Source organism: Hesperophylax consimilis, chromosome 3, assembly GCF_061612785.1.
Source record: "Hesperophylax consimilis isolate HC1 chromosome 3, BYU_Hcon_1.0, whole genome shotgun sequence".
Taxonomy (NCBI): domain Eukaryota; kingdom Metazoa; phylum Arthropoda; class Insecta; order Trichoptera; family Limnephilidae; genus Hesperophylax; species Hesperophylax consimilis.
In genome coordinates, this window is record NC_142838.1 from 17,615,273 (window position 1) to 17,637,205 (window position 21,933).

Here is a 21,933-nt window from a genome sequence, read left to right on the forward strand (position 1 = left end):
ATTTTATGACATGTTATAACCTTTTATACTTTTGTAATAAACAACAGTAATATCAAATAACATTAGTTTCTTTCAACACCTTTCTCATACAATTTACACCGTCCAACTATCTTTTTTCAGATATAAAACGTATTATATATATATATATATATATATATATATATATATATATATATATATATATAGTATATATGTGGTATATATTTTTACTATATGTATATATGAATTATGTATATATTTATTGTCTCATTTTATGCCTTCTGTAAGAAAAGTACAATTAATTCAGGTGATTTAAACTTAAAAAAATATGGTTCATATTTATATGTACACAAAATTACAAAATTTCATCAAAATTAACAAACTTTAGGGCTTGTGCGGGAGACCTAAATTCCATTTTTTATAAAAAAAAATCGTTTCTTACTTATTTTTATGCCCTAATATTACTGTTTTTTAACTTGGAATAAACACAAAAGTTACGATTTTATTTTTTTTAATTTAAAAAAAAATTGATATTTTTTGAAAAAAATTAAAACTTTAGGCCTTGTGCGGGAGACCTAAACATTTTTTTAAAAATCCAAAATTTTTTGTAGTAAGTTGTGGTACCTAATAGCAACTTTTTTTCAACTTGGAATTTGAAAACAAAAAAAAAGTTTAAAATCGATACACCCTACTGTACAAGGCGCTAATAACATCGAATCTATATCATCAATATAAAAGCAGTGGAAGTAACACTGCAAATATTCCAGGGATTTTTCATTCTGAATACTTATTTTATTAATAATTACCAACGCATTCGAAATCAATCATTTGTAAATGCATTCAGAGTCGCTTGACGCCACTTGTATTTTAGTAAATTCAAAACTCCTGGTGGAAATGGACTTCGAGCTTTCTAACTATTCACCCATGAATAAACCACTTGCAAATCACCGCTCTAAACATAAATACTCTACCTCCTCAATCAGCGAACTTTTAAAAATATATTTTCTAATAATCTTGGCCCCTGTTTATTTGTTTATTTAGGTTGGCAGTAGCTACCTATCAAACTAACGTCGATCAACTTCCACAATGTTATGTCAGTCAAATAATATTAAATAGCACTATTTTTCCCTTTCCGCGTACTGAAATGGTCGCTTCTTATTGTCATTGAGGTAAATCAAAGGTTTGTAAAAAAAAAGGGTAGTTGTAGGTACCATAAAAGTTTATAAATAAAAATAATGCAACTCACTAACTGGTATGGCTATGAAAATTTTTAATGAATAACCATATTATTATTATCATTCAAAATATCTATGACCATATCCGTTTTGCTCTTCTTTAACTAAACACTTTAATTTGCTAGGTTTCTCTATGCCCCATTTCCTGCGTCGTTTGCCGAACGGATTGCTAAATAGGTTGTACATTTCTGGTTCCATTTAGTGAAATTGTAAAATGTGAGTATATTGCAACTTTTATATTCACGCTTGTCATCTCTAAAATGGGCTTCCGTCTATGAAATTCATCCTGTCATTAGGCCAGAAAATATTCTGCGCTACCTTGCAATGTTAGCGGGCGGTAGTGAAACGCCAATATAATATTTGAACGCGCATTAGGAGGAGGGCTACTCATGTATATTTCCATTCCTTCTTAATAATAGAATAATCGCATATCTCACTAAAAACAGGAAGCTTGAACGTATCACTTGAGTGATTCTTGGCTTCCAGTGGTTCAATGACGCTCACCGGTCGTTTATTATTTTCGTTATGATCGATATTTGTGTATTTACATCCAATAGATGCTATTTAGAGTATTTGTAATTTTTAGAATAAATATCAGCTCACTCCGAAGTAGGGTCGTCAAACTTGAATTTCGTTCCTAGCTGTCACTCAAGTCCTCTATCTACACTCTAGGTTCTGTCATCAGATAGTCGTAATAATTGATTGAATTCTTTGGTTCATAAATTTGAGTGCTTTTTCGTGAATCGATATTGAATAGTCTAAATGTACTAGTTCAGTTTTTGAGAGTCGAAATTTAATTTCACGCTAAAATTAGCGAACAAAATATGTGTTACTTAATTATAATGACGTGACTGCAAATAATATTCAACTTTTTATGTACTTTTTGTATGTATTATGCAGAGATGTGCTTTATTTCAAATGGAAATGCAAAATGGGTATTTTCCATTTTGCATTTTAAATGCTTTTCTAAAAACCATTTTGCATTTTGTATTTTAAATGCTTTTCTCAATGCATTTTCCATTTTAAATGCTTTTTTGCAACATTCTTCCTACTATCTCCACTCATATTTTTTTCATAAGCCCCAAATATCAGTCGGTCCTCAACCTCGCTATGAGAGATAATTTACATTTGTCAAGTTGCTACCTGGTAGGAGCCCTGGCAATTGAGTGATACCATTACAAAAAATACTGATTCAAATACTGAAAATGGAGCCATGACGCTGTAATATTAAATGTTAGATAGAAGTTTCTATATTTTTACGTTGGCTGCATTAGTCCCGCACAATTTTTTTGTGGTTTCATAATATAATCTGTAGTCATGGTTTTTTTGGATTTACCATCATGTAATATTTTTGTTCTACATTGATGTCCATTATTAAATGACCAAATTTAAAAGAAATTCTATAATTATTTTAATTGTTTGACCTGAGAAACCATTTTGCATTTTCAATGCATTTTGAAAATAGGTATTTTGCATTTGAAATGATTTTCTAAAAACCATTTTGCATTTTCAAATGGAAAAGTTTTGACCCATTTCCATTTTGCATTTCAAATGGTTTTGGGTACCCATTTTGCACATCTCTGGTATTATGTGTACAACTGTACATTATGTATACATATATATTTTTTGTATGCGACACCACACTCGAGCTTACTTGTTAGTACTTATTATTTTTTATATGTGGCTGGGAGGTTGATTATTATGTGAATTTGTATTGTACCCAAGAGTTGGAAAGTTGTTTGTTTAAATGACACCGCACTAGAGGTTTTAAATAAATACAGTAAAACAAAAAATATAGGCAATTTGGAATCGCTAATATGCTTGGATAATATGAAATAAAACCTTCTGATTAACCTTAATTACTACAAAAGGAAATTGACTGCATTTGGGAAATTTTAATTTTTAAGTACATAAAATGAAAGTTTGCTTTCCTTGTATGGGATGACAGCCGGAATAATTTCTACCAATGACATTTTCTTTTGTTGGTATTCCTGATAAGAGTAGCTAGAATTTTTACCATCTAGTCTCTGCAAATACTAGGTAGGTACTATTTTGGCAGAACTCGAAAAATAAAATAAAGGTATTGAGGTATGTTTTATAAATATAGAAATATTTATAAAAAAAGATAGGGTTTGGTTAGGAATGAAAGTGAATTTTCATTTTATATAATATTTCCCAATGCAGTCAGTTTCCTTTTAATTGAGGTAAATCTAAAGGTTTAATTTAAAAATATTTCGTTTTATCTGTGGCCAGTGATTCTGAATATTTACCAAAATAGATATAATGTATAAGCTTGCAATTTGGCTCCTGTGAGTACTTTCCGTTACTAGGTACAGTGAGTACAGGTACAAAAAAATACCAGGTACAGATTCCTGTCATTATTTTTATACCTCTTTTGAGTATCTGGGGACTCGGACTGGGGACGGAGAGTGATGGGGACCTGAGGTATTCTGAGCAATGAGCAGGGAAGTTGAGGTGTAGGGAGGGAAGTAACAAGCAGGAATAACATTCCTTAGAGGGTGTTCAATATGAATAATTTTTGCTTGATTTTTATTTCATTTTTATAGTTTGTACTTTCATAGTGAAGGTAGGTTACATAATCTAAAATAATGATTTTTGGAAGAAAACTTCTTCTAACTGCTTTTCACTTTGTGATGGCATTATTTATTTTTTACTAAAACACAAATAACATTGTTTACATCACTTTATTTCGATACAAAATCTCAACATGTTTCATGAACCAAGTTCACTTCATCAGGATATGTATACTTGTGCTCCTGATGAAGTGAACTTGGTTCATGAAACATGTTGAGATTTTGTATCGAAATAAAGTGATGTAAACAATGTTATTTGTGTTTTAATAAAAAATAAAATAATGAAGTAGGTAATAGGCACTACTTTTGGAGTAATTTTAAGTAAATATGTCCATTTAAAAATAATATATAAATGTATGGTATTGTATAATTATTGGGTTTTGGGACTAGTTTTTCTCGCAGATATTTTAAATAATAAAAAAAAATATTTATTTAACTTTAAAAAAATACTTTAGTAAATTTTTGAAATAGTCTGTAGTGAGCTAAACGTAAAACGCAACAGATAATGCGATTGAACTAAAACTTCATTGTAAATTATGCATACTACCATAGGCTTAATTACGCGTTACTGACGTTTTTCCTCATACTCCTTTCTAATAGGACCGAGCGAAAATGTAGTATTTTAAAGGATATCATTATCAAATGTACATCTCCCGTGGTTGAATGGTTAACATCCTTGACTATGATTCTAGAGGTCGTGGTTTTAATTGCCCGCGTAATTATGTATTATTTCACATTTTTGTGAATATTAAATAATGTGTAGTAAAAAGTAGAACTTTAAATTGTAAATACCAATTTTACCATACCGTCCATAAAAGTCGGTGAACGTGGTTTAAAACTTGCCTTAACACTCCTAATAAAGTAAATAATTTTAGCAACCATTGTTTCGAGCTGAATAAATTGGAGATGAATTATTTTATTTATTTATTTACGCCTGTTAAAAAGGCTGTTAAAATATTATATATTTATGTAGTTTATACAATATACTCGTTAACAGTGCAGTAGATGCCTGATAAAAACATTCAAAATAAAATATTGTATTACAAAGAAAAATATAATTTTATAGGTAGATATGTAGTAAGGAGTAATATGAAAGTATCTATACAAATTGTATTACAAAGAAAAATATAATTTTATAGGTAGATATGTAGTAAGGAGTAATATGAAAGTATCTATACAAATTGTATTACAAAGAAAAATATAATTTTATAGGTAGATATGTAGTAAGGAGTAATATGAAAGTATCTATACAAATTGTATTACAAAGAAAAATATAATTTTATAGGTAGATATGTAGTAAGGAGTAATATGAAAGTATCTATACAAATTGTGTTACAAAGAAAAATATAATTTTATAGGTAGATAGTAAGGAGTAATATGAAAGTATCTATACAAATTATGTTACAAAGAAAAATATAATTTTATTGGTATATATGAAGTAAGGAGTAATATGAAAGTATCTATACAAATTGTGTTACAAGGAAAAATATAATTTTATAGGTAGATAGTAAGGAGTAATATGAAAGTATCTATACAAATTGGCACCTTCAGCCATCGAACCAATGCTCTTTTGCATATCCAGAGTTAAAAATTTTCACCGAATAAATCAGCTCTACTAGATGAAAAAATCTGTGTTAAAGCCAGCTTATATTGCAATATTGGTGAACTGCATATGTAAACAACATTGAATTATATGTTTCCCAAATTTTGAATTTGTCTCATTGCGACGTTGAAGAAGAATTGTTACAATAATGTGGTAGGTACTGTTTTGGTCTTGTAACTGTCCTGTAAAGAATGTGGAATTAAATTAAATGTAGCAATTCAGGGGTATTCAACATCGAATTAATAATTTTAAACAATCCCATTGACCGCAAATAATTCGTCTTTTTGATAATTTTAATCTATTTAATGAAAAAAGTAGGAAGCTATAATCTAATCATTCTCTAGTAATACCAAATCTAAAATTTAAATATCTTAAGAATTTATTTTGGATTCTTTTAATCGTGTGAATGAACTTCATAATTTGGAGACCAAACTGACTCAATCTGACTCCTCACTAGTGACATACAATGTTCTGATTATTGTCATTAGATAATCTTAAGGTGAAACAGATGTGACAATTCCCATACAATCTATTTTTCAGCCACATTTGAAAACTACAGATAATATTTTATTTATTTTAGTACCGAAAAATAATACTCGTAATGAGTTTATCGCGAACGAAAATTTCACTGTTCTATCACTTATAATAACCAAGTAATTAAATTAACAAAAGTAATTATTTTATGCGGGCACCGCCAGCCGAAATGCCCGAATCCGTGTTAGAAGGAGACAAACATATGTGCGAGCCATATGTTTCACGTGCACGCTATTAGCCCATTCCTACGGTGTTAAAGTGGTCAGTAAAAATGTCAATTTGCGCGGCTTGATTTGTTATTCTGATAGAATGTTCGTTTTGCTTTTTTACGAATGTTCCAGTATTACTCGTCGCAAGGAACATTTGCGGTTTTGGCACGCAGTAAAAAAGGCAAAATTAACTGTATAATAATTATAGTGAGAGCGGTTGTAATTATTTAGAACTTTCTTAAATCTGTAACTATCACTAGCTAGACGCCCGCCAATTCACATTCTCTCATTCATTCATTCAACAGTCGATTGTCTGCCGCGGTTTGAAGTGACTTTTTTCGATTTTGTACAGCATTGTTATTCCATAAAAATGAGGCGTGCCCTTTATAAGAATCATCAGTATTCCGGGAAAAGAGTGAATCCAAGACTAAGTGCGAACGGGATGAAACGTCAGCACGGCGAATCGGAATACAGGTAAGTATTATGAAATTATTTCAAAATATTTTATTATTTTTAAATATTTTCTCGGTACCTACCTAACTAACTAACCATCACGCTTGTTATTTTATGACCCATGTCGCTCGTTTGGTATAGGGTGATTCATATTTAATGTTGCTCAAAAATTATACTCCTTTAATGCTTTTATATTATATCTTTTAGTTCCCACAAACACTGTCGCGGAAATAAAGAAAACAAGTGTTCGAATGACGAGACCCAGGAGGATAAATCCAGGACTGCTTCTCTGAGAGAAAGATGATGAATTAATTGGACAAAGTAGACCAATTCAAGCTATCGGACAAAATATTAAAACAAACATTGAAAGAAAAAGGATCTTACAAAAAAAAGAAATATGGACAGAATATGTGAAAAGAATAAAAAATAAATAAATAAGTAAATAAAAAATCTTTTACTATCGTCGTTCCCGCCAGGCATCGTGAGTTCAATTCCACAGCTGGCTAATTCCTCCATCACGACCCAGGCAACGCTTTCCGCTTACTGTGATGGCAGTTTTACAACTAGTTTATGGACACCGTGTATAAGATATTTGTACAAAAAGTTTTTTTTTTTCAATCACCTTTCTGCCCTATAAAGGATTTACTATTATTAACATGACATGTTTGTCATTTGTGAACATAAAATATACCCATTTACAAAATACAAAAAGTTTTTTAATGTGAAAAGGCGACTTCATATGCACACTGTAGGCATCGTCTTTGTGGACACTCATATATTACGACGCACGTGGCGAGCTGATTTCAAAACAATGCCTATATTATTTATATGCGAGATGATGTTATGATGTTCGAGAGCCCTTTCTGACTTGTGCATATGACAAATTTGTTTCTCCGTCTGGCAATTCTAACCACTTCGTTGGTTTGATGAATGCGCCCCATAGAAATGTAAGAAAAAGTGTAACCTTTTGACTTATTCGCGAAATATTTGTAAGCAAGCAACCGCGCGAATACATGGTTACTATGTAGGTATATACCTACATCGCTTGGTATGATTATGTCCATTTAGCAAAAGCGGCCTTTAAAAAAGAGGTCCAGTTAACGCCAGCTCCCGGCACACATACCGTTGTTCCTAGCCGGCTCCTTTTATAAATTATTTAATCTTCCCAGGCATTGATTTAGTTTAGTGAATTGAACAAACCTCTATCTCGTGTCTCTTTCATACTCATGCGAAACATCGTAAATTTTTTGAAATGGAGTCTTTTTCGCAAATGGTTTTGGTTGGGTAAATAAAAATTTCCTGTACCAACGCGCGCGGAGCTGCGTGAAATGTCATTTGTACGTATTTTTTGCAATGAAATTGTGTATTTTTCAGCCGTTTTCTACGATTATGTAATTATAGGTACCATAAAAAATTTATACAGATTAATATTACTTATATACGTTCGCAAACCAATAATTCATCTCAATATTATAAAGCATAACGTGTTAAAAGTGTTTTATTAGACGATATTGAAAATAACACCATCTATCGGCATAAAGTTTCGAAAAATGTTTTGAGATGGCCCTTAAAGTAAAGCCCAATATTTGCAAAACTTTATCGGTCATTTCTGTAATGTGTTGGAAGCAACAGACTCTTAACCAAGCAAAAAAAAACTATTTCTGTAATGTTGATTTTTTAATTATTGAAGACAATATTAGCGATTTCTAAACGAAAATCTGAAACAGAAAAATCAGAAAAGGATACGGTCACATCTAGGACTCGAACCCAGGACCCTTGTCTTTCCGGGACACCGCACTACCAACTGAGCTAATGGGACCCTATCCCCCTCGGTCACTTTTAACTGTATCATACTTCGAATAAGAACTACCAACATTGTCTTCATTTTTTCACCGCACATTTTTATTGGCAACTATCTTTATGTATCATCGCAAGATTCAACCCGAACTAAAATGCAATCTAGACAGCGTCTTTTTAGATAAACCTATCTTATTTTTTTTTTATGTGCGACATCTATTGACTTTTCTGCAAGTCTAGAATAAATGTTGATTATTTAATTTCCCGAACTGTTGATTAATTAGCAAAGCGTCTCTTTAATAATTAACTGGTGGGATCATGATTATATTATAATAATATAAGGTTCTTTTATTTTTACAAGGCCGGTTCATGTGTCAAAATGTATTGTTATGTAGGCTTTCATGTCAATTAGCAGGCAGCTAACTTAATGATACCATTTCTAGCCCACGAAAGATTTCGAAAGATCGTTATTTTATCTTGTAAAGTAAGATGTAAAATTTTGAAAAATAATATTATTTTCATATCATAATAAAGTGTTACCGTTGGACGATGCGCAGATTTGTTGCATTTTCAAAGGTGAAGTTGTATTATACAACAAATATTTCAAATCATATAATAATACAGTATAAACAATCAATAAATTATCTATCATATGTATGTATAAGAATTTTGTTTTTATTTCAAATAAAATTACTAATAAATAAATCCGAGCACGCGTTTTGTGACGAAAATCCCTCAATTGGACTATTTATTTATCGTCTTACAAATTGGTATAGTTTAGATTTTTTTAGAAAAATAATTTACCAAGACATTATTGAAACATTAGAAATAATTTATGACCAAAAAATATATTCCTAAAGTATATAATAGTAATTAATTTCGATTCGCGTTTGTTGTTTGTGATTACCCCGGCGCAAGCCGCAATTTTATCATTCTCCGCTGCAACAGGGCGGCGAGCGGACGTCTATTCCACGCCAGTCTAGTTGATAACATTTTAAAGAAATTCCTCGCTAAAAAATGGGGAGGAAAATACCCTTGGAAAAAAGTTTTATTAGAAAGCACAAATTACGACATCAAAAACGTACGTGGGAGATATATTTTCAAAAAAACAAAGGTTAGTGATATTTAATTATCCGTGTACATTGTACGTACTTATATGCTACAGAGTCGTTCGAAAGAATCAGTCAGAATAAGCAAAGATTTTTTATAACATTTGGCGATAATTTTGTGTTGTTTAATTTCCAGGGAAAAGAATCAACTATGGACAGGAGTTTATGTCTGTCATCGTTTTTTCATGTATAAATGTTAAAACTTATGCCAAAGTATGTGAAACTGTTTGTGATTGGTAGTCAAAAAGTGCCACGAACCAAATGAATTTCGATTCGTATGTCTGTCATCGTTTTTTCATGTATAAATGTTAAAACTTATGCCAAAGTATGTGAAACTGTTTGTGATTGGTAGTCAAAAAGTGCCACGAACCAAATGAATTTCGATTCGTGATGTGCGATTCAAATAATTTTTTTGTTCATAATTTCTATTCTATTGTCCAATTCACTATTACATTGGTATAATTCAACATATTTAATATTTTTGTGTTACTTTTTGTCAGTTTCATAATGCATATTGTGAATTGAGCTTCTTGTTTTAGGAAAAAAGACAAGGTTATTTTTGACTTACTAACCTTTGATTTTTCAATCGAAATTTACCTCGTGAATTTAATAACATTTCGAAAATTAGTCAGGTCGCTCCGTTAATCATGAAAACAAATACATGAAAGCGATACAATATTATGCAATCGCATAACTACATATGTAGGTAGGTACCGTAGAAAATAGTTGGAAATAAAACCTAGTTTTAATATATATACTACTTCAGTTGTGAGGAATAAACCCTCTTTTCAATGTCATACATATCAAATCAAGTAATACTAAAGATAAGTATTAGAAATAAAACTTACCGGTGATACCTTTCAGACAAACGAATAAATAAGTAAAACAAATGATTTTTACTCACCTTTGGACAACTCATGTAAAATATTTAAAAAAAAAAACAAATTAAACAAATAGGTATTTGAAATTTTTTTTAAATGTATATTCATATATACCTACATATTTTATATCTACCATGCCAAATATTTATGTTTACGCACTCCAACGTATAATTTACAAATATGTATGTAACTATTTATTAGGAAGAAAGTTACAACCGAGAATTTAACAACAATAATTATTGTTATTTCATCGGAACCATGCTGTAGTTTTCGTCAGCCGCGCTAGATTACGGCTCGCAGCAAAATGAATTCGGTATTTCTGTCTCGGTCTAAAAAAAACGTCCGATCGCGAGACCGTCTTTTAACGAAATTTGAATTCTCGTCCGCTGGTTAAACCGCCTGAACATTAATGATTGCTTTTAAAGAACAACATAATTAATTAATCTGCACAAACTGCAATGTTTTTGATACGGTATTAATAACATAATTTTTTGATAGAATGTCTTCTCGGGGACGAGGAACTCGCGGATATGGAGGCAGCAGAGGGGGTGGATACGGGGGATACCGGGGGGGCGGGGGAGGATACCGTGGGGCCCGCGGTGGGGGGGAGCGTGGCGGGGGTCGGGGAGGCGGCGGGGGCTACTCCAACTACTCGGGGGCAGATAGATATTCTGGTGGTGCAGACAAATACTCCAGGAATGAAAGATCTGATGATATGGGCTTCAAGAAGTCTTACCGATCTGTAAGTTACAATCTCAATTTATTTAACCAGTCCACTGTTTTTCGTTTGTTTTTGCACATTTGCGCTCTCTAATACCATCCATGCTGGGGTTTTTCGATATTTTTAAGCTATTTGTTTAGAAAATGAATAAAGCTCAAAATTAGAATCGCTTGCGCTAATGTTACTGTAGATTCTCCTTTTTATTTCATGAATATGGCCTCTACAATGGCTTATGAAATAAATTGTTTATGAATGTCAAAATTCATTTTTAAAGGAATATAAATAAAATAAAGGCATTATTTCTTAGAAAACTACTATTGATTTTTTTTTTTCGGATAGAAATTTGAAATAATAAAACCAGTTCATATGTTCATAGATACATTTTTTTTTTTACTGTTTCCCAAATGGGAATAGAAACATTTTAAAGGTGATGTATATATATAAATAAAAACATCTGGTTAACAGAAAACAATTATTCATATAATTTGCAAGCAATAATTTTAAATAATAATTTTTATTCCGATATTCTCACAAGCATTTGACGCAGTTCCGTGAATTCTCATCCGACATGTTTACTTAAATAGTACATTAACGGATGATGTGTTTGTTGTAGGAAGCACCTGGCGGCTACGGAGGTGGCAGGGAACACATGAGTCGGGGTGTTTCTCCAGAAAGAAAAAGAATGCGCCTGGATGTAAGATATCACACAACTTTTATGCTTTCATTTAAAACCCCATGAATATTCTCTATTGTCTATTTCATTAGTTTAATGCAAATAATCTTGATTTTGTTAAATTTATTTTAATTTTTTGGATTGATTCTCTATTTTCTGTAATGAATTATTGTATTAATCTCTAGTTTCCTTTACAGGCAATGTTTTCAAAAGTAGTCACTTTCTGTTGTATCTGCCTTTCAGCTTTCACTCACTTGTGGTTGATTTTTAAAAGCTTTATTTGTTTTGTTATTCCCAGTGAAGTTGCGGCGTGCTGTTGAAAGCAAGTAGCTTGGTACTGCCATATATCCGAGTAACGAGTGTTGTATGCTAACAAAAGCTAAAGATACATTGTTTTATTATTTGGATTTCAATCATCGGCAACACTGATGAGATAGTCAGGGGCTCGCTGATGATATGTTGGCTGGATGGCCGGTTTGTCTAGCCTAGCTTTCCACCTCTAATGAGATATCTGCGGAGACTCCATAAGATGCTTTTTGAAAGAAAGATCTAATACTGATGTGCTTAGATTGAATATTAAGACATTTTGTTTGCTACGTTGAAGACTGTCAAATACATATTTGGGATATGTATCAGAATTAAAATATGTATAAATTTACTTGTATTAAAATACACAATGTATTTACTGAACCTGAAGGTTTATCACAAATTTAGATATTCTCTCCCTAGCTGAACAGTAAATATGAGAATGGACTCTATAAGAAATAATTATATATAGCGGGACATTTAACAACTTAGCTTAAAATGAGAAAATGAAGTAAGAGTATTAATAATTTATAGAAAAGTGTCACCGTCACTGTTAATGGTCTAATGATTGCATGTTTCCGCTCACTTTGAATGATGCAGTAGCTCACACCAACTTAAAGCAAGGTAATGCAGACGCAGATGCAGATAATGCAGACTATGACAGACTGTACATGTGTATGTGATCTATGCCACGACAGTTGTGTAGAGTGAGTTGTTGTGAGTCGAGTGCGAGCCCGGGGAGGTACATGAACACCCGAGTGGCGGGGCTCGCACTTGATCCCGGCTAACTGGCCTTGTGTTCAGGGATCGGGCGGACGCAGAAGTCACGACGGGGGCAATCACTACTCGGAGTACGCAGGAGGTCGCCACGAGTCGTACTCGACGGAGCGCAGGAGCTATGTAGAGCGGCGCTCCCCGGCCAGAGAGTACGGGGGCGGCGGAGGCTTCCGCAAGGAGATGGCCCCTCCGCGCAGCCCGCGGCGCTCCTGGAGGGCCCGGCCGCCGCGCTCCATGAGGGGCACGTACCGCGGCACCCGCGCCCGAGGCACCGTGGCCCGCCGCCTCATTACCAGGCACTCGGACTACACTGCGCGGCGACTTAGGCAAGTCAAGCTTAGAAGGTAATATAACGTAATACAAACCACAAAATATCAATTCTATCAATACCAACCAACCAACCACCCATTCCAGACTGAATATTAGCCCTGCGATCACATTATCATCTCCGACTAAAACTTGTGACACTCGAAACAATATGTTATGAAAAAAGACTCAATTCAAATTCTTGTTTCCAAAAATATTTAAATCTACCTCGAAAAATAAGATTATATGATAACCGACGGGCTTTTGAATCAATAGCTCATTGGCAGCCAAGCGAGAATCCGCATCCTCCAGTGAAGTGGAGGAAGATAATTGGGATGAAGAAGAAGAGAAGAAGTCGGTGAAAGAAGAAGCGGCCGAAGTGGCGACCAAGAATCCCGTCAAAGCAGTGGGGACTGTGGCCACAGAAGCTGGGGAGGGGGCAGCAGGAGGGGGCGACGCTACAGACAAGGAGGCTCGCGAGGGCTCCGTCGAGGAGGGGGAGGGTGAAGGGGAGGTGGATGACGAGAAGGAGCCCCATACGGCCCAGCGGTCCTACATCCGCCTCGTCTGCGCTCACTGCAGGGAGAAGAGTCTCACATTCAAGGTTTTTATAATTCCTACCAGTTTATTCTCATTGATGAAACCCTTCCTAATTGAAATATAAAACTAAGATGTCAAGAAATAATATGTTGAAACTAGAATAGAGAAGGAAACTCGAAATGCCTTAAATTCAAATTTAAATGGAAAAAAATAACCATTTAGCCCAATAGCCCAGCGCACTGTCTCACTTACACTGACATCATAGATCACCATCCCATTTGAATTTCGTAAACTCGTCCACATGGCGTTTCTTGTGTTCTTCTTTATTCTACGATTAATGAGTTTTTCTTTCTGATTCCTCAATAAGAGGGTTACACTGTTAAATATCAATAGAGAATATATTTGAAATTTAAACATTTTGAAGGAGATAAGATAACCATTTTATAAAAATGAAACCCATTTACTGTGTTTCCACAGACATACACCCGCCACTTACAATCCCGCAAGCATCAGTACGTAATGGACGACGTGGCGCTGAAGCTGAAGATGATGCTCCAGCGCATGCGCACCACCCAGCGGGGGCAGCAGCGCACCCTGGAGGATGCCCCCGATGCGCCGCTGGGCGAGCAGCTGTTCTGCCCGCTGTGCAAGCTCATCTACCGCTCCTCACGCCAAGAGCACTACCGCTCCGAGGCGCACAAGAACATGAAGAAGTTCCTGCTGCCCTTCTGCAAGACCTGCCAGTTGTCCTTCCGCGCACCTATGATGTATGAGCATCACATTTGCTCCTTGGATCATATAAAGGTAAAACATTCTTTAAGTAAAATGGCTTAGTGCACTTGACCGCCACTCAGAACGGTGCGAGTTCAATTCCCGTTGGCGGCATTAATTTTTTCAATTTATATTTGTGTTTCAAGCTAGTAATTATTGCTTATAATAATTTATTATTAAATTTGTAAAACATTCTGTTTATGTATGAATGTAAATGAGTAAATCCTCAGCTATTTGAAACAAAAGGATTTATGTGCACCTGAATGGGACTTTTGATGTTTCAAAACCTGTTCATTGTGTGGTTCTTGGTCTGTAATCACACATTGCCTACATGTAATCAATCAATCTGTTACACACGGTAATATTGTAATTTTATTTTGAAGAAAAAAGCTCTGATGGAGAAGAAACCAGTGAAACCTGTAGCAGAGGCAGGAAGTGGCGAAGAAGGAATGGACGTTGACCTGGATAACTTCATGACTCTGGATTCCGTAGGCGATGTGGATGGTTTGTCTCTTTATTTTCCTTCGATAAAAATTCTGTATTTTCTTGAAATATAAAATATTTAAAAATAAATTTCATGTTCTTAATTACTCTTTTCAGAAGTTGATGAAGATAGCACAGGAGAAAAGAAAACTGAAGAGGCGGGCGCGACGGAGGCCAAAGCCAAACCAGAAATTAATATTGGTAGTGAACATGTCAAAAAGATAGAGGTAAGGCTGCATTTTATTCTTTTTTCTTCTAAATTACCAGTCTTCCATAACCCAATAAGATTCACAAATCAAAATACATGCATGTTCCGCAGTCATTTGGAATTTACATAATTTTAAACGAAACTAAAAGTTTAAACAAGTTATTTGGTAATTTTTGGCAGTCATTAATGTCCGCAAACATTAAAACAGGGACATCATTGAAAATGGTAAGAACATCATTCACAAATAGCAAAAATAAAAGTGGTCCTAAACTCTTGGGGAACGCACTTGTAGCCTAGAATTTATATGAAATAAATCAATTTTAACAGCCAATTGCCTGTTACTTAAATAACTGTTAAACCACATGTATAAATACCTTGCTATTCCAAATTTATGAAGCCTTTTTAACAACAATTCATGATAAACTCTGTCGAATACTTTGCTGAAATCAGTACAGACAGAATCAACCTGTAACTTCTTATTCATCGATTCGGATATAAAGTTTTGGTAAATTAAAAGATAACCTTCATAGAACTTGAAAATAAACTTAAAATATTAATGAATTGTTCAAATTCTGTGAAACAACCCATCCTTACTTTATGGGAGTTCCTTATTCAAACAAAATATCATTCACATTTCTCGAGCTGTGAAAAATATGACTGTGTTTTGGACTAATCAGAGGAAAATGACTGCTTTGATCTCCGATTTATTTTAATATTCGTCATTCCATACGGGATAGTGCCAATCAAAGGAGAATAAATGCATTAATTAAATCAAATTTTATGGAGACGGTTGCTAATCTGAATATTATTGAAATATGTGGGTATAATGTAAAATCTAAAAAACATAATTATTTCGTCATCTGTGTTTGAAGCAAAAAGTAATGACGTGTATTTGTTTTCAGGTTTATTACTGCGAGCTGTGCAAGATGTATCTGCCGCGTGGAGGAGGCGAGCAGGCCCTGCGCCGCCATTGCCGCCTGCGCGCTCATCTCACCCGCTATGTCAAGTTCAGGGACAACCGCACCTTGCGCAGACAGGCTGAGCGGATACACCGCATCCACCAGAAGGCCAAAGAGGGTGAGTTGACTTGACTCACTGTTCTACTGCGAGCTGTGCAAGATGTATCTGCCGCGTGGAGGCGGCGAGCAGGCCCTGCGCCGCCATTGCCGCCTGCGCGCTCATCTAACCCGCTATGTCAAGTTCAGGGACAACCGCACCTTGCGCAGACAGGCTGAGCGGATACACCGCATCCACCAGAAGGCCAAAGAGGGTGAGTTGACTTGACTCACTGTTCTACTGCGAGCTGTGCAAGATGTATCTGCCGCGTGGAGGCGGCGAGCAGGCCCTGCGCCGCCATTGTCGCCTGCGCGCTCATCTCACCCGCTATGTCAAGTTCAGGGACAACCGCACCTTGCGCAGACAGGCTGAGCGGATACACCGCATCCACCAGAAGGCCAAAGAGGGTGAGTTGACTTGACTCACTGTTCTACTGCGAGCTGTGCAAGATGTATCTGCCGCGTGGAGGCGGCGAGCAGGCCCTGCGCCGCCATTGCCGCCTGCGCGCTCATCTAACCCGCTATGTCAAGTTCAGGGACAACCGCACCTTGCGCAGACAGGCTGAGCGGATACACCGCATCCACCAGAAGGCCAAAGAGGGTGAGTTGACTTGACTCACTGTTCTACTGCGAGCTGTGCAAGATGTATCTGCCGCGTGGAGGCGGCGAGCAGGCCCTGCGCCGCCATTGTCGCCTGCGCGCTCATCTCACCCGCTATGTCAAGTTCAGGGACAACCGCACCTTGCGCAGACAGGCTGAGCGGATACACCGCATCCACCAGAAGGCCAAAGAGGGTGAGTTGACTTGACTCACTGTTCTACTGCGAGCTGTGCAAGATGTATCTGCCGCGTGGAGGCGGCGAGCAGGCCCTGCGCCGCCATTGCCGCCTGCGCGCTCATCTCACCCGCTATGTCAAGTTCAGGGACAACCGCACCTTGCGCAGACAGGCTGAGCGGATACACCGCATCCACCAGAAGGCCAAAGAGGGTGAGTTGACTTGACTCACTGTTCTACTGCGAGCTGTGCAAGATGTATCTGCCGCGTGGAGGCGGCGAGCAGGCCCTGCGCCACCATTGTCGCCTGCGCGCTCATCTCACCCGCTATGTCAAGTTCAGGGACAACCGCACCTTGCGCAGACAGGCTGAGCGGATACACCGCATCCACCAGAAGGCCAAAGAGGGTGAGTTGACTTGACTCACTGTTCTACTGCGAGCTGTGCAAGATGTATCTGCCGCGTGGAGGCGGCGAGCAGGCCCTGCGCCGCCATTGCCGCCTGCGCGCTCATCTCACCCGCTATGTCAAGTTCAGGGACAACCGCACCTTGCGCAGACAGGCTGAGCGGATACACCGCATCCACCAGAAGGCCAAAGAGGGTGAGTTGACTTGAATCACTGTTCTACTGCGAGCTGTGCAAGATGTATCTGCCACGCGGGGGCAGAGAGCAGGCCTGCGCTGCCATTGCCGCCTGCTTACTCATCTCACTAGCTACGTCAACTTCAGGGACAACCGCACCTTGCGCAGACAGTCCGAAAGGATACACATTTCACACCACATCCACCAATGTGCAAACACTTGTGGTGAGTGCTAAAAACTTCTGGAGGGCGCAAACTAAAATCCGGCAGTGCTAATAAATAATTCAACAGTTACAAAAAAAAATTACATTTCAAACTTCACTTTTTCCACTGAGGAGATAAACTGAGCGTTTGATGTAAAGTTAATTTTAATTTATTATGGGTCAAATATCGAAATAATTACTTGAACAGGTAGCCATTTTAATTAGCCTGACCAACAAAAATATAAATCAAGAGTCGAAAGGTCTTATGCAAATTGGCTACTTCAGTTTTCTTTCAAATCATTATAGATTATAATTTACCTAATCTAACTCTATTTTTATGTTTACAGAAAAGAAAGAGCCTGCAACTGGTGAAGGTGAGGTGGCAGACGTGAAGAAGGAAGTGGGCGAGGGCACAGCACCCACTGAGGCCGGGGCCCGGGAGAACGGGGCTGCAGCAGCAGGGGCGGCCGAAGGAGAGGGCTGGGCCGATGTCGACCAGGAACTGGGGGACCTCCTAAGGGATGTGGAGCAGCAACCCAAGTCTAGTGATGATGAGGATGATTCCAACACTGGAAGGTTTGTTTATTGACGATGTTTGTAAATTAAATGTAGTTCTGGGCTGCAGCCGGCCTGCAACTTTTAACCACCTGAAGGATATTATTCTTTCATTGAACACTTTAGTTTAGAGCCAACTGCTGATTAAAATACAAAACAATACAGAGATGATTTACATAATTGTCAAGAGCTTTAAAAACCTATAAAACAATTTTACTTTGTAAATTTACATGTAATTGATATCATTTATAGGAATACCAATTTTCAAATTAATAAGGCATAAAAATTTATTTAGAATTTTTTAGTTTTGTAAGCAAGCCATTGTGTAAAATGAGGAGACCAAATGAATGAAATATATTCTACCTGACTTCTAACCAGAGATACTAGATGTTTTTGTCATTCATGTCACATCAACCAGACTTCTTTTCCAATTGATTCAATTCAATTGGAACCATTTCGGAATGTGCAGTTTCTGATCATTTTTTAAATCACTAATCTCAATAGTATAAAATAAAGTCGCTACAGTAGAACCTCGTTAATTCGAAATCCACGGGACATCAAAAATCAAATTTCGAATTAACGAATTCCCACATAATTCGAAATTTTATGAAAAAAAAAAAAAAAAAATACGCCGAAAATCGATTTTCTCAGCCGCCTCTTCAAATCCGGGTGGTATTTTAGTTGTAAATTCGTATTAATACCAATTATTTCTTTATTTTCGCGGCCGATTACCATAGCGGCGGGCCCTTTAAATTCAGATATTCGCAAAAAATTCGTAAAAAGCTATATATTTACGCGTAAATCGAGATTTCGCTGCCGATTTCGGTCGCGGCCTACCCTTTAAATTGAGATATTCGTAAAAATACGATATATTTCCGCGTAAATCGAGATTTCGCGGTAATTTTCCGTCGCGGCCGGCCTTTTATTTCAAATATCTGAATTTAAATTCGTAAAAATACGATATATTTCCGCGTAAAACGAGAATTCGCGGCCGTATTCCGCGTCGCGGCCGGCTCTTTAAATTCAGATATTCGAAATAAATGCGCAAAAATACGATATATTTCCGTGGAAATCGAGAATGCGCGGCCGATTTCCGTCGCGGCCGACCCTTTAAATTCAGATATTTGATGTAAATTCGTAAAAATATGATATATTTCGGCGTTAATCGAAATTTTTCGGCCGATTTCCGTCGCGCCGTATTTTTTAACTCGGATATTCGAAGTAAAGTTAATAAAAATACGATATATTTCCGCGTAAATTGAAATTTCGCGTCCGATTTCCGTCGCGGCGGGCCCTTTAAAATTCAGATATTCAAAATAAATTCGTAAAAATACGATATATTTACGCGTAAATCGAGATTTCGCGGCCGATTTCCGTCGCAGCGGGCCATTTAAATTCAAATATTCGAAATGAATTCATAAAATACGATACATTTACGCGTAAATCGAAATTTCGCAGCCGAGTTTCGTCGCGGCCGACCCTTTAAATTCAGATATTTGGTGTAAACTCATAAAACTACGACACATATCCGCGTAAAACGTATTTTCTCGGCCCTTCAAACTCGGATTTTCGAAATAAATTTGAAAAAGTATGACATTCCAGTGTAAATCGATTCAGATTTACAAAATAATAATACTTATTAGGACGATGTATAACCACGTAAAAATACATTTTTCGGCGTTTTACCGCCACGGCTGACTTTTAGATTCAGATTTACGAAATATTATGATTTATTTTCGCAAAAATCAAATTTTTTCGAATTACACGAACAAATTTTCGTGAGCGGACAAAAATAAATTTCGAATTACGAATTAACGAATTTCGAATTAAAAAAAATTTTGTACGAAAAAATTTTTCTGCGGAAATTTTTTTGGTGAAAATTTCGAATTACGCGTTTTTTCGAATTATCGGGGTTCGAATTAACGGGGTTCTACTGTATCTGCATCTGCCTGTTTGTGCACTTAGTTCTTCTAAACTATGGATTGGCAATGGATTTTGATAGGATTTTCACTATCATTTAGAGATTTTTTCCGGAAGGTTTGTATATACAGGGTGTCCGGAAACTCGTAGTACAAGCAGGAAACTGGTGAATCTACATCACATTTGGAGTCGATTTTGTAGTATATTTTTTTTTTATTTGAGCTTTCGTTATCGAGTAAATCGAGTTTGAAGTTGATTTTTTTTTTTTTTTTTTTTAATCAAATTCTTATAAATTATTACTGAAGATCAAAGTACCCAACTAATTAAAACTGTTTGAAAGTAAAACAAATGAAGAAACTCGGATTTGAAGCATTATTTTGAAATCACCCTTCATTTAACCCGGTGTAATCATAAAATATTTCTGCTCTGCAGGGTTAAAACATCTGTTATTCAACCCTAAACACCAGAAAAAACTTTAACCTTAAAATAGCCGAAAAATATTTTTTTTTGGTTTTTTTTTTTTTTTGAAAATGCTCAAATCAAAAAACTTTATTTTTTTTTGGGTTCCCCATGTGGTGTAGATTCTCCAGTTTCCCGCTTGTACTACGAGTTTCCGGACACCGTGTATAAGACATGCATATTAGAATGTAGAGAAAAGTCTGTTTATCATAAAATTCACAACCTAAAAATTTTCTCCAAATCATTCACAACGCCAGGTACACGTCAACTATAAAATAAAGTTACTATCTGCGTCTGTCTGTGCGCTTAATTCTTTTAAAATGAAAAGAATTTTGATAGGGTTTTCACTATCATATAGAGAATTTCTTCCAAAAGGTTTATATAATAATACATGCATATTATATTAATAGAAAGTAATGAAAATTCTATGTTTATCCTTGTATTCACAACCCCCAGCAACAGCGGGTACTCATCAGCTAGTTTTGAATTAAAATTACATATTTTTAATGCGATAATCATAATCAGAAAAACAAACTTTGAATCTTCCACACATTTTTAACAGTATTCGTGGTTTGTGAGAATACCCCATTTTTAGTGTCCCTACATAAACGGCTGTGAAATCTAATGGTATTTGCTTGCAGATATGACAGGTTCCGTAAATCGGACAAGAAGCCGGAGGTGTTGGATGCCAAAGCAGAGTCTCCATTGGATGCCCCTAAGAAGGATGTGGCCGCCGCCAACGGGGCCGCCGAAGCCGTGGTAAAGCCCTAGGTCTAGTATATTCATTTAGGATCGTAACATATTAATATTCATCTTTAGACGTTTCGTGTGATAGGAAGTTATTGTCTTTTTTATGTGTAATTGAGATTTATGGTGTCTTGAGTGAATGTAGCGCACATTCTAATAAAAAAATAAAACTGCAATTATATTTGACTTCTTTTATTACTTCCCCACACACCATGTTTCCAGCCACGAACAGAGAACAGCCTCCTATTGCGGTTAAGTTTAAACTGTAAGTAAAGTCAAACACAAAGGGACTGAATAAGTTTTGTAAGAGGAAAACAAATGTTGGTATCAATTTTGAAAAACCCTCTACTTATCAGAAAAGTCCAGGGAAACCACCCAATGGACAAATAATATCACGTGGTGTTCTGTTAATAAGTGCTGCCGAACAACCAACAAAATTTCATCAAACATTCTCACCTCAACA

General features: G+C 36.0%; 1 protein-coding gene across 1 annotated transcript; it reads left to right on the forward strand.

Moving 5' to 3' along the window:
• Positions 1-1,329: 1,329 nt before the first annotated feature.
• On the forward strand, positions 1,330-21,651 carry Ciz1 (Ciz1 zinc finger protein). The gene is made up of 17 exons (XM_089647820.1): positions 1,330-1,430; positions 10,893-11,136; positions 11,729-11,809; positions 12,899-13,215; positions 13,454-13,781; positions 14,195-14,521; positions 14,872-14,992; positions 15,089-15,198; positions 16,082-16,256; positions 16,318-16,449; positions 16,511-16,642; positions 16,704-16,835; positions 16,897-17,028; positions 17,090-17,221; positions 17,422-17,607; positions 18,137-18,365; positions 21,365-21,651. Exons 2-17 carry the CDS (start codon positions 10,894-10,896, stop codon positions 21,492-21,494), a joined length of 2,907 nt encoding a protein of 968 aa, XP_089503946.1. The 5' UTR covers positions 1,330-1,430; position 10,893; the 3' UTR covers positions 21,495-21,651.
• Positions 21,652-21,933: the final 282 nt, after the last annotated feature.